This window comes from Chelon labrosus, assembly GCF_963514085.1.
Source record: "Chelon labrosus genome assembly, chromosome: 8".
NCBI lineage: Eukaryota > Metazoa > Chordata > Actinopteri > Mugiliformes > Mugilidae > Chelon > Chelon labrosus.
Window position 1 is genome coordinate 10908702 of NC_140358.1, and position 14933 is coordinate 10923634.

The window sequence follows — 14933 nt, forward strand, 5'->3', positions numbered from 1 at the left end:
GTTGGTGCAATTTGTTCAGGCTGGTACGATCATACCCTGATACGGACCGAACTACTGGAAGTGGACCAGGACCATGTTTTTGGTGTCAGTCAGGTGCCAAGTGGACCACATTTCAGATTGTTTGTGGTCCAAATGCAAATGGACACAGTAGGCAGTATTTTGTGGTCAATGATACGCGGTTTAAGCGTAAAAAGCAAAACAACTAATAATTCCAGCTGCTTTTGTGTCAACTGACATCTGTAAATCATTTGGAAACCATGGCAGCATTTGAGTGCAGGGACCTTACCCTGATAAATCCATCAAAAGCAGTTTAAAATGCAGTTGGTTGCGTCGGTATCCTCTGTGTGCAAAGGCCCGAGAAATTCCACTGAGGTGGTCCCAGATCACTTCTATGCGGGACGCCAAATTTTTGTCCTGTCTTTTCCTGTCTGTCGTTATTCATGAAATAAAATCGTCTCCTCTGAGAGACAAAAGCTGTAAATTGCACAAGGTACATGCACAGACAAGTTGTTATAGACATTCAAACTGACGGCGTTGCTTTTAATGCTTTTAAAAAGACATAATAGACTGTCAAAGACAAAGATGTGTTTAGTATGAATAGTTTAAAGCCCAAAGAGGGACATGAATTGATAATCCTCAAGGCTGTAAATAAGATAAAATAGTTTTCAAAATGAAAATGAAAGACAGGTAGAGGAGACACTTGGAAGACAGGCAGTCAAAACACAAACACACACACACAAACACACACACACGTCAGGCTGTGGGAATTTAGTTTGGGCAGGGGGAGATTAAGCATTAGTGCTGCGTCTCCTTTGCGAGACACACAGCTCGTTAAGAGGAGGTAAGAGCGAGAGAATGGGAGCACCTTTCAAAGCTCTGCTCACCGTGATCAAGCCTCTGTAATCCTGTTATTCTGCCGCAGAGTCACCTCTGAAAATTTTCTGAGACTGTCCTCAACAGGAAAGCACATCAGTGATTTGTTCAAATGCATAAAATGAGGTGTTTTTACCGGGAAGCAGGGCTGTGTGAAATATCAATAATGTCTCCCTCCTCTTTTCTCTTCCTGGCAAACATCCATTTTAACACATCTGTATTTATTTGAATAACTGGAGGTGCGCTCGATTCATCTTCATTCATCTATTTTATATGTGCTTCCCTTTTATGTGCTGCATTTCACTGCCCTATCTTCTGCTAGACAGCCTTTCACGGACCCAGACTCTCTGGAGAACAAGCCTTGCTCTTTGTCTGCAATCGCCGTGGACACACTCTGACACACTTCCTCTGCGCTTTACCAACACGCGCACACACCTGCCTCAGTGCTCAGTGTTAGGAAATCTTTCATCTCTCTGCATAGCTCTTTTGATGCCTCACAGGGTTCACCACGAGAACTTAAAACTTCACCACTGGCGGGGTCTCTGTCTCGAAGCCCGGTGGGTGCTCTTCAGGTCACAACCGCCCTTATACACAAAGACATAGCAGTACGAACACCATGTCCCAGACTCTTTTTGAAACAGCAACAGGAGGTTGGGTCCTGAGCAGCGTTTCCTGCCATCTCAGATTTTTTTCTACACACCTTCAGGTTGGCTGTCTCCATGTGGAAGAGGCCGTTGCTGCTCTCCTAAAGCCTGAAAGTGATGTGTGTTTGAGTAAACTAGCCGACAACGAGAGAAATATGCCCTCATAGTAATTCTCTTACTGTGTATTCTCTGTATCTCTGTATTTATGCCTGATATCAAATGTATTTCTGTACTGTAATGACAAGACCACAAAAGATTGTCAATCTCTGGAGCTTTTTAGCCTCTTTAGCTTGTTGCTTTGGGATCAGGATTTTTCCTGGTAAAACTCTGGAAACCTGAATGCAACCGAGAAAGTTGCCAACCGCCTGGTAACAAGCAGATCATTTTTTCACGAGTTCATTCGACTAACAGGATGAAAAAGTTGCTCCATGTCTGCTGGATGCGTAAGCAGGCAGCTACTTGCTTTGGCCTGTAAGCTGTATATTTAATGAAATACAAAACCAATCAATGTAACTTTAACCCGCTGAAGCCATCCATCTTTATAATTTCGGCCAAATTGAAATATTCCAGAGGGCACTTCAAGGAAAAAAGTTAAAAGGCACCCTGGGAATATTTTACCTTGGACTCTTTGATCTTCACGGCGATGACCTGTTTTCTTTGGCGGATGATCTCCACCAGCTCATCACACTCCTCCACCAGCTTAGCTTCATGCATGGCTGTGTTCACCTGCGAAGAGACGTAGATAAATATGAAGAAACAAATAAAAACCCAGAGTGCATGCAACAGGCTCAGGGGGCAGATATGCATATTTACTGCAAGCAAAATAACTGTATGTTACATTCAGTGTGGTCACTAAACAAAATGTCTTTCTTACTCCAGCAGTAAGAGCGCTGGACGGCTGCTGGTCTTGCAGCAAGGATGATTCATATCATCGCATACAGAGCACATAATTTCTTTTTTCGTTTCATTATGCAGTCTTCACACCAGGAAAAGACACCCCCAGCAAGATGTGCACCTGGATAAGAAATAACTAATAATGATGAGATAAGTCATTTGCCACTTGTTAATTGTGTCACTGGAACACACTGATCCAGGAGGAAAAAAACACTTCCATATACTATAGACTTATTTTTTATCAGAATGTTGTGTTCCTTGCTGGAGGGGATGTCTTCCACAGCCCATAGAAATAAGAACAGTCCTGTTGGCTTGTTCTGCTGTGCATAGCGAGGAAAGACGATTATGCGCCGCATGACATTCATAGAGTCAGACTTACAGACAAAACTTGTTTATTTCATAGCAAGAAAGAGGCTGAGCATCATTTGAACGCCAAGATCTCTGGCCCGTGTCGAAAACCATTCATTTACTGTCAGGATATGCGTGCACCAGTCCAACTTAATACAGTCTCTAATTATTTTAGGACCAAAGTTGCCAAGGCAACTCATCATCAGCTCTAAATTTCAGGCCAACACCAAATGAACAGCCAACTTCCAACTTGTGTGGGTGGGCGGGTGTTACCGAGACTCTGAGGGTGTTTGCTGAATTGCAACAATGAACCACTACCAACAGGTCTGCCAACTGTGAAACACACTTATAATTACACTTCTGAAACACTTACGACGGGGGTACAAAAAAAGTACTGCTCCAACTTCACTGCTGAGGCAATGAAAAGAGCAAAAGACCTAAACTGAAACATTTGCAGTTGTTAACATTTTCCTCGTGCAGGGACCTGCCCCTGATCACATGGTGATTGTAGTTTCACAACAATTTATGTTGGTTGAATGATAATTCATTTCTTTGTCATTATTCGTCACTGTGCACCGATGTCAGGATGCAAATAGCTCCAGTCTGATAATGGTTCCACGTAGCTGTGCTCACAGTTCCACTTCTACACCACGATGAGATGATTCACCAGTATTTTGTCTGTGGCTGCATATACAAACCAGAGAAATTACAGATTTACTTACTTAAAATAAAACAACCCCTACGCAGGAAGCTTTCACTCAGACAGCCAACTGTAGAGTTACCCAGAACATAAATGCGCACTACAGGCGAGAAATTTTACTAACACTCCAAACAGCAGCCTACCATCAACAATGTTCTTAGAGGCCACAAACGCTCACAAACAACACTGCTGCTTTAACTGCTTCACTGGGCGCTTATAGCGTTTGTTGTCACAGAAAGGGACGGGCGAGGGTTTTCTGCAGTGCACCGACTGTGAAAGTACTTCAGAGCCGGCAACTCTGACAGAGAGAACTACACCAGAGAGCGCACTGTAAGGAGAGGCCCCTCTGTGTTCGGGCTTAAAGCGATTTAAATATGTGATTTAAATCAAAGATCACAGCAGATTTATTACAACAAAGAAGTCAGCATCAGTCAGTCCTTTAAGTACAAAGTCAGTGTGTGTCTGTAAAAATTCAGACTGACTCATTTGTGCTTATTTTGGAACTGAAAGGCCTTCTTTAGTATTTACTTTGGGGCAGCGTGAAAGGGTCAAAATTAACATACAAATATGAATAATCGATTCTCTATTGTCCACAGTGAGTTTTGTTAAAGTCATTGTAAATATACAGTATAACTTCTCTTCTCTTACCATTGTTTTATCGTCTGTGGAATCTCAAAGGAATTCATCCGGATTTTTGTTTCGGTGCCGTTTACCGCACATACAAATAAAAAAAATGAAGTGGATTTTCATACATGCCATTACTCGGCAACAGTTCTGTCAAATCAAGTGATTGATCCCTTTTTTGATTAGTTTCCCAACCATATATTTTATAGGGCTGCTCCTCTGTCAGGCTGCAGACTATGCGACTACTTCCTCTAACCACCAAGTTCCACTCATCACTCCGCAAAGCTCATTACAACACTGCAATCCACTTAAGCCTAATTATTCGCACTCACTCACTCGATCACAAATGCACACATTTGTACCACTGCCTTTGTGAGGACACTCATTGCCATAATGCATTTTCTAACCCAGGCCCTCACAGCTTAATGATTAAACCTACGTTTGATCTAATTTTACACCTTAAACAGCCATTTGCAGGTGTGCCAGACACTGACTCTCCACAGGTATCCTTAATCTGACTGTATTAAACTCAAACTGGCCCTCGCAAAGATAGGCACACGCGCGCACACACACACAAACACAACACACAATTAATTGTGCAGAGAGTCATCTTATGACTGCAGGTTAGTAATTAAGCAGGATAAATGCAGCACACCAGGATCACTCGACGCGAACTATAGTTCAGCTACTCGGGAGCTCGGAGTTACAGAAACAATGCCGTCCCCTTCCTCTTTTACCTCAGAACAATCGACCTGCTCCTGACATTATTATCCACCCCCGATACACAAACAGTGTCACCTACTGCACATCTCCCTGTTCGTTAGATCTCTCTTCAGGTGCACTGAAATCACAGCACCAACTTCCTATTAAAATACAGGTCTATTATTGGAATGTGTGAAGGGTAACCTCTGAAAAACTGAAAACACTTTCAGACTTAAAGACTTTCTGGCTGTTCTGCTATAGAAACGGCTTTGAACAGTATTGAAAACGTGGTTTATGAGGAACTCAAGATGCCTTAATGACTTTTGTTTGATAATAATTATGATAGGTCTGGGTTAAACAATAGATTTTCTGATTAATATTGATCTTGATTTGAAAGGTCTGATATCGTTTCATGAAGTCCATGGATGAGTTCGTTAAATATATGCCAATTTCCCGCATCCTCTGCAGCCTAGCACCCTGCTGCGGCCTAGCAAAACTGGTTTCACACGACTACTAAGATTAAATCACGTGTGAGTGAGATCCAAAACACAAAGCTACAACTCTAAGAGCACCGTCAAGCCTTAAAGCCGATGCGTGGGTTCTCTCACGGGTACTCCGGCTTCCTCCCACCCTCCAAAGACGTGCTCATTAGATTAATTGGTGATTTAAAATTGGCTGTAGGTGTGAATGTGAATGGCTGTCTGTCTCTCTGTGTCTGTCTCTCTGTGTTAGCTCTGCGATAGACTGGCGACATGTCCAGGGTGTACCCAGCCTCTCACCCAGTGTCTGGGATGGGACAGGCTCCAGCCCCCCCGTGACCCTCCAGAGGACAAGAAAATGAAAGAATGAATGAATGACAAAGAGCTGAACAAAGCCAAAGCCATATGTTAGATAACCTAAAAATATTGTTGAACTATCACACCAAAGACAATTAGCCTTAAATTATGATTAATATCTTAAGCCTATTTCTTACAGTTTAGCCAACGAGATCAGTGTCATTATTAAAGCTCTTGCTATTATGCAGGTGGCATTCAGATGACACGCTACTCAGTGATTTCCACTTAATAGAAAAACATTACAAGCAGATCTTGGTATCAGCAGAATTAATTATATTCTATTATTAGACTGAATGCAGACATAATCAGTCAGTGAGTAGTACTACAGTGCGGTGCAATTATTAGCACACATCTCCATAATGAGCTCAGACTTCTAAAACAGTTCAGACAGTTCCCGTCAGCTTCACACCTTATTTTCTCTATTGCAATAAACCTGCATAAAAAAATCTATTTGCACGCCTGATCCATCGATGGTTATCTTCTGCACATACATTATGTCAGGACATTCAGCAATCACAGCGTCCAGGAGCTAGAGAATTACTCCACGGTAATGAGAAATGGGGAGTAAGATGGAAGTAAAACTGAAACACGTAGTCCCACATAATTACAAAATGTTCCGTAAATATGCCTACCCGGACCATCTTGCAATCTGACAGTGGAACATTAAATCTAGCTGTGTATTACAAACCTACATCAGCCATCTAATCCATCTCTGCTTCTCTTACAGCAGGGTTAAACTGAGCGCATACTGTGTGGTCCCCTACATCATTAGGTGTTCACCTAATGCATTATGTCAAGATTGGATTTATTCACCCATATTTTTATACTGGCGAAATGAACACCACATTAGTTAAAATGAAATAAAATGAACAGCCATGGCAAGCGGATACATTTTCTTCCAGTTTCACATGACTGACAGTCACCTCTAGCTACCCACTCTTTGCTGATTCAGCAAATAATGACGTTACTTATCAGTGTGGCCAAGCAGAGCACCAATCATTCACATCCTGTCAATCACGCAGCTGTGCTCTAAACTCAAAATAATTCTTAAATCCCCCCTTATACAATGTGAAGCTACATTTGTCATTTCTCACAGCGATTCTCGGAAAAATCTGTTCAGCTCCCGAGAAATGAGCTTTGTTTAAGTTTTTGCAACTTTTAATGATGCTGCAGCGCTCATTCAGTCCTGAAAATGCTACGTGCATTTGTCACAAAAACCCTCACAGCTGCATCCCCGTAATCACATCACAAACCCTGGCAAACATTGCCAATTTACCCGCCCACCCTGACATAACAAATCCCAACTTATTTTCTTGAACTGCAAATCTTAACAAACTCCCGCTGTGTTAATAAGCATTGTTCGCACCCACGCAAAAATTATTTTACATTCTTCATCAGAGCCCGAGGTTTCACCAACTGCAGCACGTGTTGAGAATGATTTGCGCGCTTGAAAGACCGAGAAAATAAGTCTTAGTTTGGAATGTTTATTGGTGGACGCGGCCGGTGGCTCCATATGGAGTTACATTAGTCTAAGAAAGAAACAATCATAAAGCTTGGCAATGCTATTTTTTACAAATAATGAGGACGACTCTGGGCCAGTCAGACAGGATCCCACAAGATGTGACATTGCTTTAGCTGTAATCTTGCATCTTGAATATTGTCATCTTATCATTTTGGTATTTTGCATCCGTACAAATCAGACCAAATACCTTATGTACAGGGACAGTCCAGGTTAGTCCCATTGTTTTAAGACAATTCATTCCTAATTTATCATTTCAAGGAAATGAAAAGTAACAAAAGTGGTAAGAAAGTAGAACATATTTACTATATTGGCTGAAATATAAGAAAAAAAACAAAAAACTAATTCCAGATTGAAACAGTTTGTGCCATAAATTATTCAGAGCCTGGACATCTATCACCACAGGACACCAGTATAACACCGGCCTATGCAGTAATAATTAGTGTTATGGCTCATGAGGAATTACTGCTCTATTTCTTGGTTCACTTTAACAAGAGGGAGTCTTTCCAGTTTGATGAGTCTGCCAGTACCTCTGTGAACCTTTCCCAGCAGTCTGACATGTGTTGAATCTTCAAAGAGACTTTTTCTAAAAAAAACAGGTGTTGGGGAAAAAAGGGAGACTGTCACATATTGAGGTCACCCCTCTGAACATAAAATATAGAAATCATTCTGAATAAATGACATCATTTATAAAACAACGTGAAGACAGTCGTTGTTTGATATAATATGTGAATTACATTAATAGTTTAACACTGATCTCAACCCCGCTGCCTTGCTTTTAATCACATACATCAGTCTGCAAAAATGTGGACATCTGAGGCGACAACTGCAAACGAGCGCCGACAGAACAATGTGTGGCTCCGGGATTGAACTACTTTAGCCAGAATGGTTTTCTGTTCGGACTGGTCCGGGCTCAGAACAGATGTTAACCTCTTGCTAACACCGAAAACCTTACATCTTGAATCAATTCTGAGCTCATTTCGCTTCCATCAGCCTCTCTCACCTCCTACCTCGCTTCACTTTTCTCCTCTTCTTCCTGCTCCGCCTCGGTTTGACTGGCCCCGATTCTGCCTCCCCTTTGCTTCTTTCCCTCTTACATGATGTCCTCAAAAAGATGCAAGGACTCCGGCTGACAGTTTTATCTCTGATCTACGGATTCTGAGATATTTCCCAGAGATTTATGATACCCGAGTAGCACCTGGCTCTGAAACAAGGGCTTTGTGTACTTAACAGTGTCAGAGAAAACTGGTCAAACCTAACCTTAATCCTGTAACATTAATCGTCACGGATTTACAGCATGTGTTATAGTGGATAAACTGATTCTGTTTCAGTTAACATTTGAGCCAATCTGACCAGACTGAAATATATGACTTTTGTACAGATATTCATGCCTTTTAGACGATGCACCCTGATGACTTTGGTGAGCTTCTTTTGCTTCAGTGTGACCAGCATGTCGAGTATTCTGTTGTTAGCGAAATATGAAAACAGCTATGTGATGCAGTGCAGTAAAATTTAGAACAGACATGGGTAGAAGTACTATCATGAGGTTTAATGTGTCCAATACTACAGTCAAATATCTGAAAACCCAAAGAAGCACATGTGAAAGTTCAATAAGAGAGACCTGTTCTCACTGCTGCTCTACGATCAATCTGGGCTATTTCTGCTGCTCCATTCTCTAAATCCCTTTTGCATTCCCACGCTGTCAATATCATTTCATTCTCAATATCAACCTCACTACTCTCGTCCAATGAGATGAGATATTTGCTGGCATTCTCTGATCCAATCAGTCCAAAGTCCCCATTCTTTGGATTCATTGCAATTCTGTCACTGCCTCTCAGACTGCCTGTCGCTCAGTCCTCCTCTTCCATCTCATCCCCACCTCATCCTGGTGGTCCGGAAGATCTCAACCGAAGTCTCCCTCAACCCTTCTGCTCAACCACCACCAGTGTCCAGACTCCGGGCGTCCTGTCCGTACTGTATCTGAAACCTTCACGTGGGACTGCGCTCCAAGATGTCGCTTCTTGTCAGTGTCTAGCTGTCCAAATATTTCCCCTCACAGGGGAATGTGTCTTTTATCAAAATGTAAATATAATAAAATGCTAAACTAAGACTGTGACCATCATAAACATGATACATTCGCATGTAAGCACTACGTCTATGTGGAGACTCAGACAGCTGCTAACATGGCTGTTGTCTCTTTCTTGATCACCTATCGTCCATCCTGTCTTTCTGGCTAAATGTGGTACATATGATAAACGGACTGTAAAGAAGGTTGGATGAGCACTAAGATAAAAACAGCAGAATTATACATCATGGCGTGGGCATCTGTTAAAAGCACAGACACACTTTAGTGTCTATATAGAAGCAAAAAAAATGGATTTAATCTAATTCCATGCCATTAGCGCACTTGTGCTGATGTCCTCATCTTCATCTGAAAGTGGAACTGCAAATGGATTCAGAAATATAGCAAAGACGAACAACAACAGCAGACTGCTTGATCTCAATGGAGAAAGAAAGGCGAGACGTGGTACAAGGGATGAGGCAGAATTACAGCCTTCTCCACACAGCTGATTCACATTCTGCACACAGCAGGATCAGCTTCAGTACACACACCTAGGCAGGTCTCGGCTAATGACCTACAGCTCATTGTTTAATCTGTAAATACAAATGTCTGAGTATTTAAACCCACTCGGCTTCTGTCTGATGTGATTCCATCAGCCCTAATACAAACATGACTTTAACAGTGATCCTAGACACTGGAAACTCCGGACGCTTCTTTAACTGCTTCCTCAAACAACGCTTACTCCGCATTAGCCGCGTCTTCTCCACCACGAGCAACTAAGAGGGAGTTCTCTGACAATAAAGATGTCAGTGAATGCACCTTGTAACAACACAATCTCTGTTTCATGAGGGATGGCTGAACCATGACCTGGGGGAGGAGAGCTAGATAAAGTGGGACAAAGAGACATAAAAGCTGATCAACTGTCAAGATGTGAGATGAATTCGGAAGAGGGGGGTGTTAAATGCAAGAACTTTGCTACTCTGAAAAAGTTTCAAGTCTCAAAGGCAGAGAGGCCTTAAAGGAGATATTACGTAAGTATGAAAGAGGAGGCTCTTTGGGAGTGAAATGCTCAAAACCTGCAGTGGTAATAAAAGAGCATCTCTCTCTTAAGATGTTCAGACAAGAATACATCTCTTTTTAACACAATTAAAATAGCTGACTTTACAATACAAAGCAGGAGATAGGGAAGTGAGGTTCCATATTTTAATTAATTAGCACTTTGTAAATGAGGCAAACGGTGATCAGGCGTTTTTAGGGAAATGCTCTTCAAAAACCAAACAAGCTCACTCTTTTCTGCCACTCATATTCAAGCAAAGAATCAACAAAAACAACTGAATGTGCCCAAGAATCATAGCATTTAAAAACTCAAGAAATACAAGAATACTGAACTTCACCGCTGGATGTCATTAAGTGCAAAAATCCTACAGCAAATATTGATAAGGATAGAGGCCTCCCAAGAAAGAAGCATCCTACACATCATCTAGTCAGTGTGTCTTTTCTAAGACTGAAGAAAAAGACAACTCCCCAAAGAGAGCCCTTGGAGAACGGGGCTGCATCGCTGCTGACACATTGGGAGCTGATTCACACCGTGTTTGATCATATCTTCGGCACCAATACAGTATGATGCAAACAAGGCGGAGAGGAATCCAGGTCACGCTCAGAGCTCTTCAGAGACTTCTTATTTCGCACACACTTCCCTCGCTTCGCTAAAACTATCTCTTTTTTCATTCCCTCTTTGTGTTGTATTGCATTATTGCTGAGCGCTTTCTTCCGCATGGTGCCTGTATCTGTTTCACTCGAAAAGATCACGAACAGTCACGCTAACACTTATGTTCTCTTCCCCCCTTTTCTCTGTTTGCCCTCTAAACCCACCCCCCGCTGGGTCTCTTTCCTTTATCCTTTTATTTTGCTCGTCTTTCTCCTCTTCTGTCGTAGCGTCTCCATCTACTCTGCTGCGCGTTAATGGGAACTCACCTGAAAAGATTTCAGTCACTCATCCTTCCTGTAAATAATTAAGCTAGCCATTGGACACTGGGATCGGAAAGGAGAGTAACTCTGAGAGAGCATGAACACTGTGAGAAAACATACAGTTTCTTTTGATAATTTGCTTAAGACTCACCAGAGCATTTTATCATCCCCATGCTATTGCCTCTCATTACTTTTTGATGAATAACTGATGAGATTCTGCTGTCGTTGCTGTTGTCGGCAATGGAAGCACATTGGTATGCAGACAAAGACTTTTTTCCCCCTTTCCACGCACTGTTGATGAACAGTTGGTCGGTGCTCAATGAATCACGCACCGATCATTTAATTCTGATTGGGTGCGCGGCGGCACAAGTCGCTGTTCATGGACCTCGGAGTGACTCTGTGAAAACAGAGTCATGCCCGGCTAATAAGAAATGAACTGTGCGCAGAGTGATGGCGGCACTAAAATGCATTTGTCCTCTGCAGCCATTAATGTCAAATCTCGCGGAGAAATGATGGCATTTATTAAACGCGTGTGCGCTAAAACAGGAAGGATGCACTTTTGTGTGCGTGCGTTTGTGCATGCTTAGCCATCAGGACAACACTCGATGGCTGACTTCACACAGTACCTCCATTAAATCACAGCGTGAGCCCAAATGGAAGAGGTCAACAGTGACAAGACCGACTGAGGTATAATTTTCTGCAGACAAGTACAAGTTCACACCAGGACACTAGAGTGCAAACACTCCACTAAATCCAACCAGGCGAGCTGTGACACATTACTAGCTTGTGACAGTTCAAATAAAGCTTTCACTTAAAAGATGTATGCTACTGGATGGACAATCTTATGTGATTTAACTGGGGAGCAGACATTTCTTGCATGGGTGGTGCCAGTGGCAATTAAAGGTTGAGTGCTGCAACACTAATTCATCCTTAAAATCTGACTTCAATTGGAAAACCAAGTTTAAGGTAGACTGTCACTGTGGCAAAACCTACTTTAGACAACCTTGAAGAGATCTTTACTTTAAACATAATGAATACAACACATACTACACAAGCTCTGTCTACAGTAAAGTCGTCATTTTAATGTTTCAAGTCGCTCCAAAGAGATCCACTTTGTTGTGTTAAAGTGGGTGATTTCTGCGAGGTACTGATCATGCGTTCTTGAGTCATTACATTTTGAGTCAGACTGTCTTGAGTGCTGCCATCTGCAAAGAACAGGTCACCAAGGCCTTTGCAGGTATTCTAGTAATTCCATTTTCAAGGCACTACCAGTTACTGAACTGATGGTCAAATGACACCACAGAAAAAAACGATGACACATTTAAGTCTTTTTTAATTTATTGGTTCTGTTTCTGGTATAGTTTCTTCATGTCTTTTTATGAACACACATTAGGAGACTGAAATTCAGTTTCAACGTTGAGACCACTCAATCAATATTTGATCACTTGCCGCTGAAGGAACTGAAATAACCGAGTCCCTATTTTACTGTAAGCACAGTCACGATCCAGCAGGAGGGAGCAAAATTATTTCAACTAAAATCTAGGGTAGCTTTAGTGACAATGGGCCTGAAAAGAGAGATAAACTCTGACTAGGGGTTTAGTCTCATGCATATTTCCACCCAATTGAAGTTCCCCACATTTAGAATCTCTAGCAGCTCCTAACCTGTCATCCTGCAGCTAAACCTGACCTTTGACTACCAACAAGAGAACTTTGGAACTGGAAATCATCTGAATGTATTAAATAATTTGATAAGAATCCTCAGAATTGTGAAGGTGTCACTTTTATGGTACTGTAATATAAGAAAACGTACAAGGCTAGTAGTCCAGAAAAATGTGTTGTGTCTTTCATATTGAGGTCAGTTGGGAAGATGCTGTTATTTTTGATGATTCAGTGTCGAAAAAAGTTAAGGATGACCACTTGAATCTCACGAAACAACTCAACAGAAAACAGAAACTCAACATACCTCAACCTGCTGACAGATCTGGATGAGCTTGGCCATTTGGTTCTCCAGTTCGCTGTTCCTCTTCACCAGGTTGGTAAGGTTGTTCTCCAGAGTTTGCTGTGTGGAGGGATCAGGAAGAGGAGGAAAGGGTAGGGAAGGAAGAGCAGGAACAAAGAGACAAGATTAGCATACATAGCTGTCTGAGCGTGCAATGATATGACAGGTTTGGGAGCATATTTAACAATATAATATATTTAAATTTTGAACACTGATCTTAAGACACTGATTACAATGTCTTAACATACAATTGAGTTTTTCCATGATATATTTAGCATAATATCTTTAGCAATGTCTGTGACAGAAGTGCACTGTTCTGAACCTGAAAGGTTTATGTATTTAACAATTATAGTGAAATCTAGAGAGACTGCATGTGTTAAAGACCTGCAATGTCAGATTATGGCCCAGCCTTGTGCTCTTCTAGGACTGAATTAATAACCTAATTACGTAAAAAAAAAGACGACGGCAACAGTTTTTATCATTACTTTATAGCTTGTCGTATGTGTGGTCAGCTATTATATGGGATTTGCATAAAATATGTTTGATAATAGATAAACGGTTACCATCACTTGCCAAATCATTAGGTACAGTAGTGAAAACAAATGCATTATAATGTAATAGCCCTGCACCAAACTCCCTTCATGACAATGTTCAGTTTAACATCATAAGGAAGTTGAGTTAAGATGTGATTCGAGTGTATGATCATTTTGGAGGAAGTTGTTTGTGGTGCTGTTCAACTGGATTGAATTAAACACAAAAGTGTTTCTGTTATTTAGCCTAGCTGACATGAAAACACAGCATAATCAGCAGCTCTCTTTTCTTATTTTAAACCAATGCTGAATACCCGGCGCATGAAGGAGCATTACCGGAGGTCCTTCCTTCCTGCTGCTGTGAGGCTGTACACCTGAGCCTGCTCCCAGCAGACCACAAATGAATAACTACTTATAATACCACATTTATTTAATAACGCACTGTCCTTAACCATTTTCTGCTGTAACATGGCAAATTTCCTCACTGTGGGATCAATTAAAGGAGTATCGTATCGTATCGTATCGTATAACCTTCATGACGCTAAGATTTAGTTCAGGACAGTTATATTAGAATGCATTAATTTTCACTAGTGTACCTAATTAACTGGCATGTAAGAGTACGTTCTGTGGCATCAACACAGAAAAAACACAGCACTGTTTTCCTGCTTTGTCATTTGCTTCTCCATATTGATGTTCTACATATAATCATGTTGCGAGGGTTGCTGTAGAACATGAAATCCAATCAAAAAATCTCTATCATGTTTAATTGCTGCTTTTGGGCAAACAGTCATTTAAACTAATGTGCCCAAACGCTATAAAGGCCTATTAGGCAGACAGAATAGCTTTCAATACTCCTGGCAAACATAATGCAGAATGCCTGCTGAAGGGAGAGTGTCTGGTCTACCACAGCAGTCTTGACAGTTGACTAATAACTAACCCATACTCTCCCCCGGACGCAAAACCATGTTCAACAATATCAGATGGGGTAAGGAAGAAATCTCCCTGAGTATTGGTTCAGCCCAAAGCACAGACATTTTTTCTAACAAATATTTCTTGTGTCTAAAAAGCTTAGAGTTCCTACCATTAACCACATTTTTTGTATCACCGTCATACACTAAATTAAAGCAAATATTATGTTGAATCAAGCTTCAAGGGTTTATCTGTCACATAAATAACCAGCAGCACAATTAAATTGCAACAACTCCCAACTGTGCAAATAGCAGATACAGACTAT

The 14933-nt window shown here is 41.4% G+C and overlaps 1 protein-coding gene across 4 annotated transcripts in view; it reads right to left on the minus strand.

The window, feature by feature from the left end:
• mid2 (midline 2) overlaps nucleotides 1-14933 on the minus strand; it is a 107931-nt gene that overhangs the window by 27279 nt on the left and 65719 nt on the right. For all 4 annotated transcript variants that reach the window (XM_084549738.1, XM_084549739.1, XM_084549740.1 and 1 more), the window contains 2 exons: nucleotides 13134-13229; nucleotides 2136-2243 (listed from right to left, as the gene is read on the minus strand). In XM_084549738.1, the coding sequence (XP_084405864.1) occupies nucleotides 2136-2243; nucleotides 13134-13229 (204 nt within the window). The remainder of the gene's footprint in view (nucleotides 1-2135; nucleotides 2244-13133; nucleotides 13230-14933) is intronic.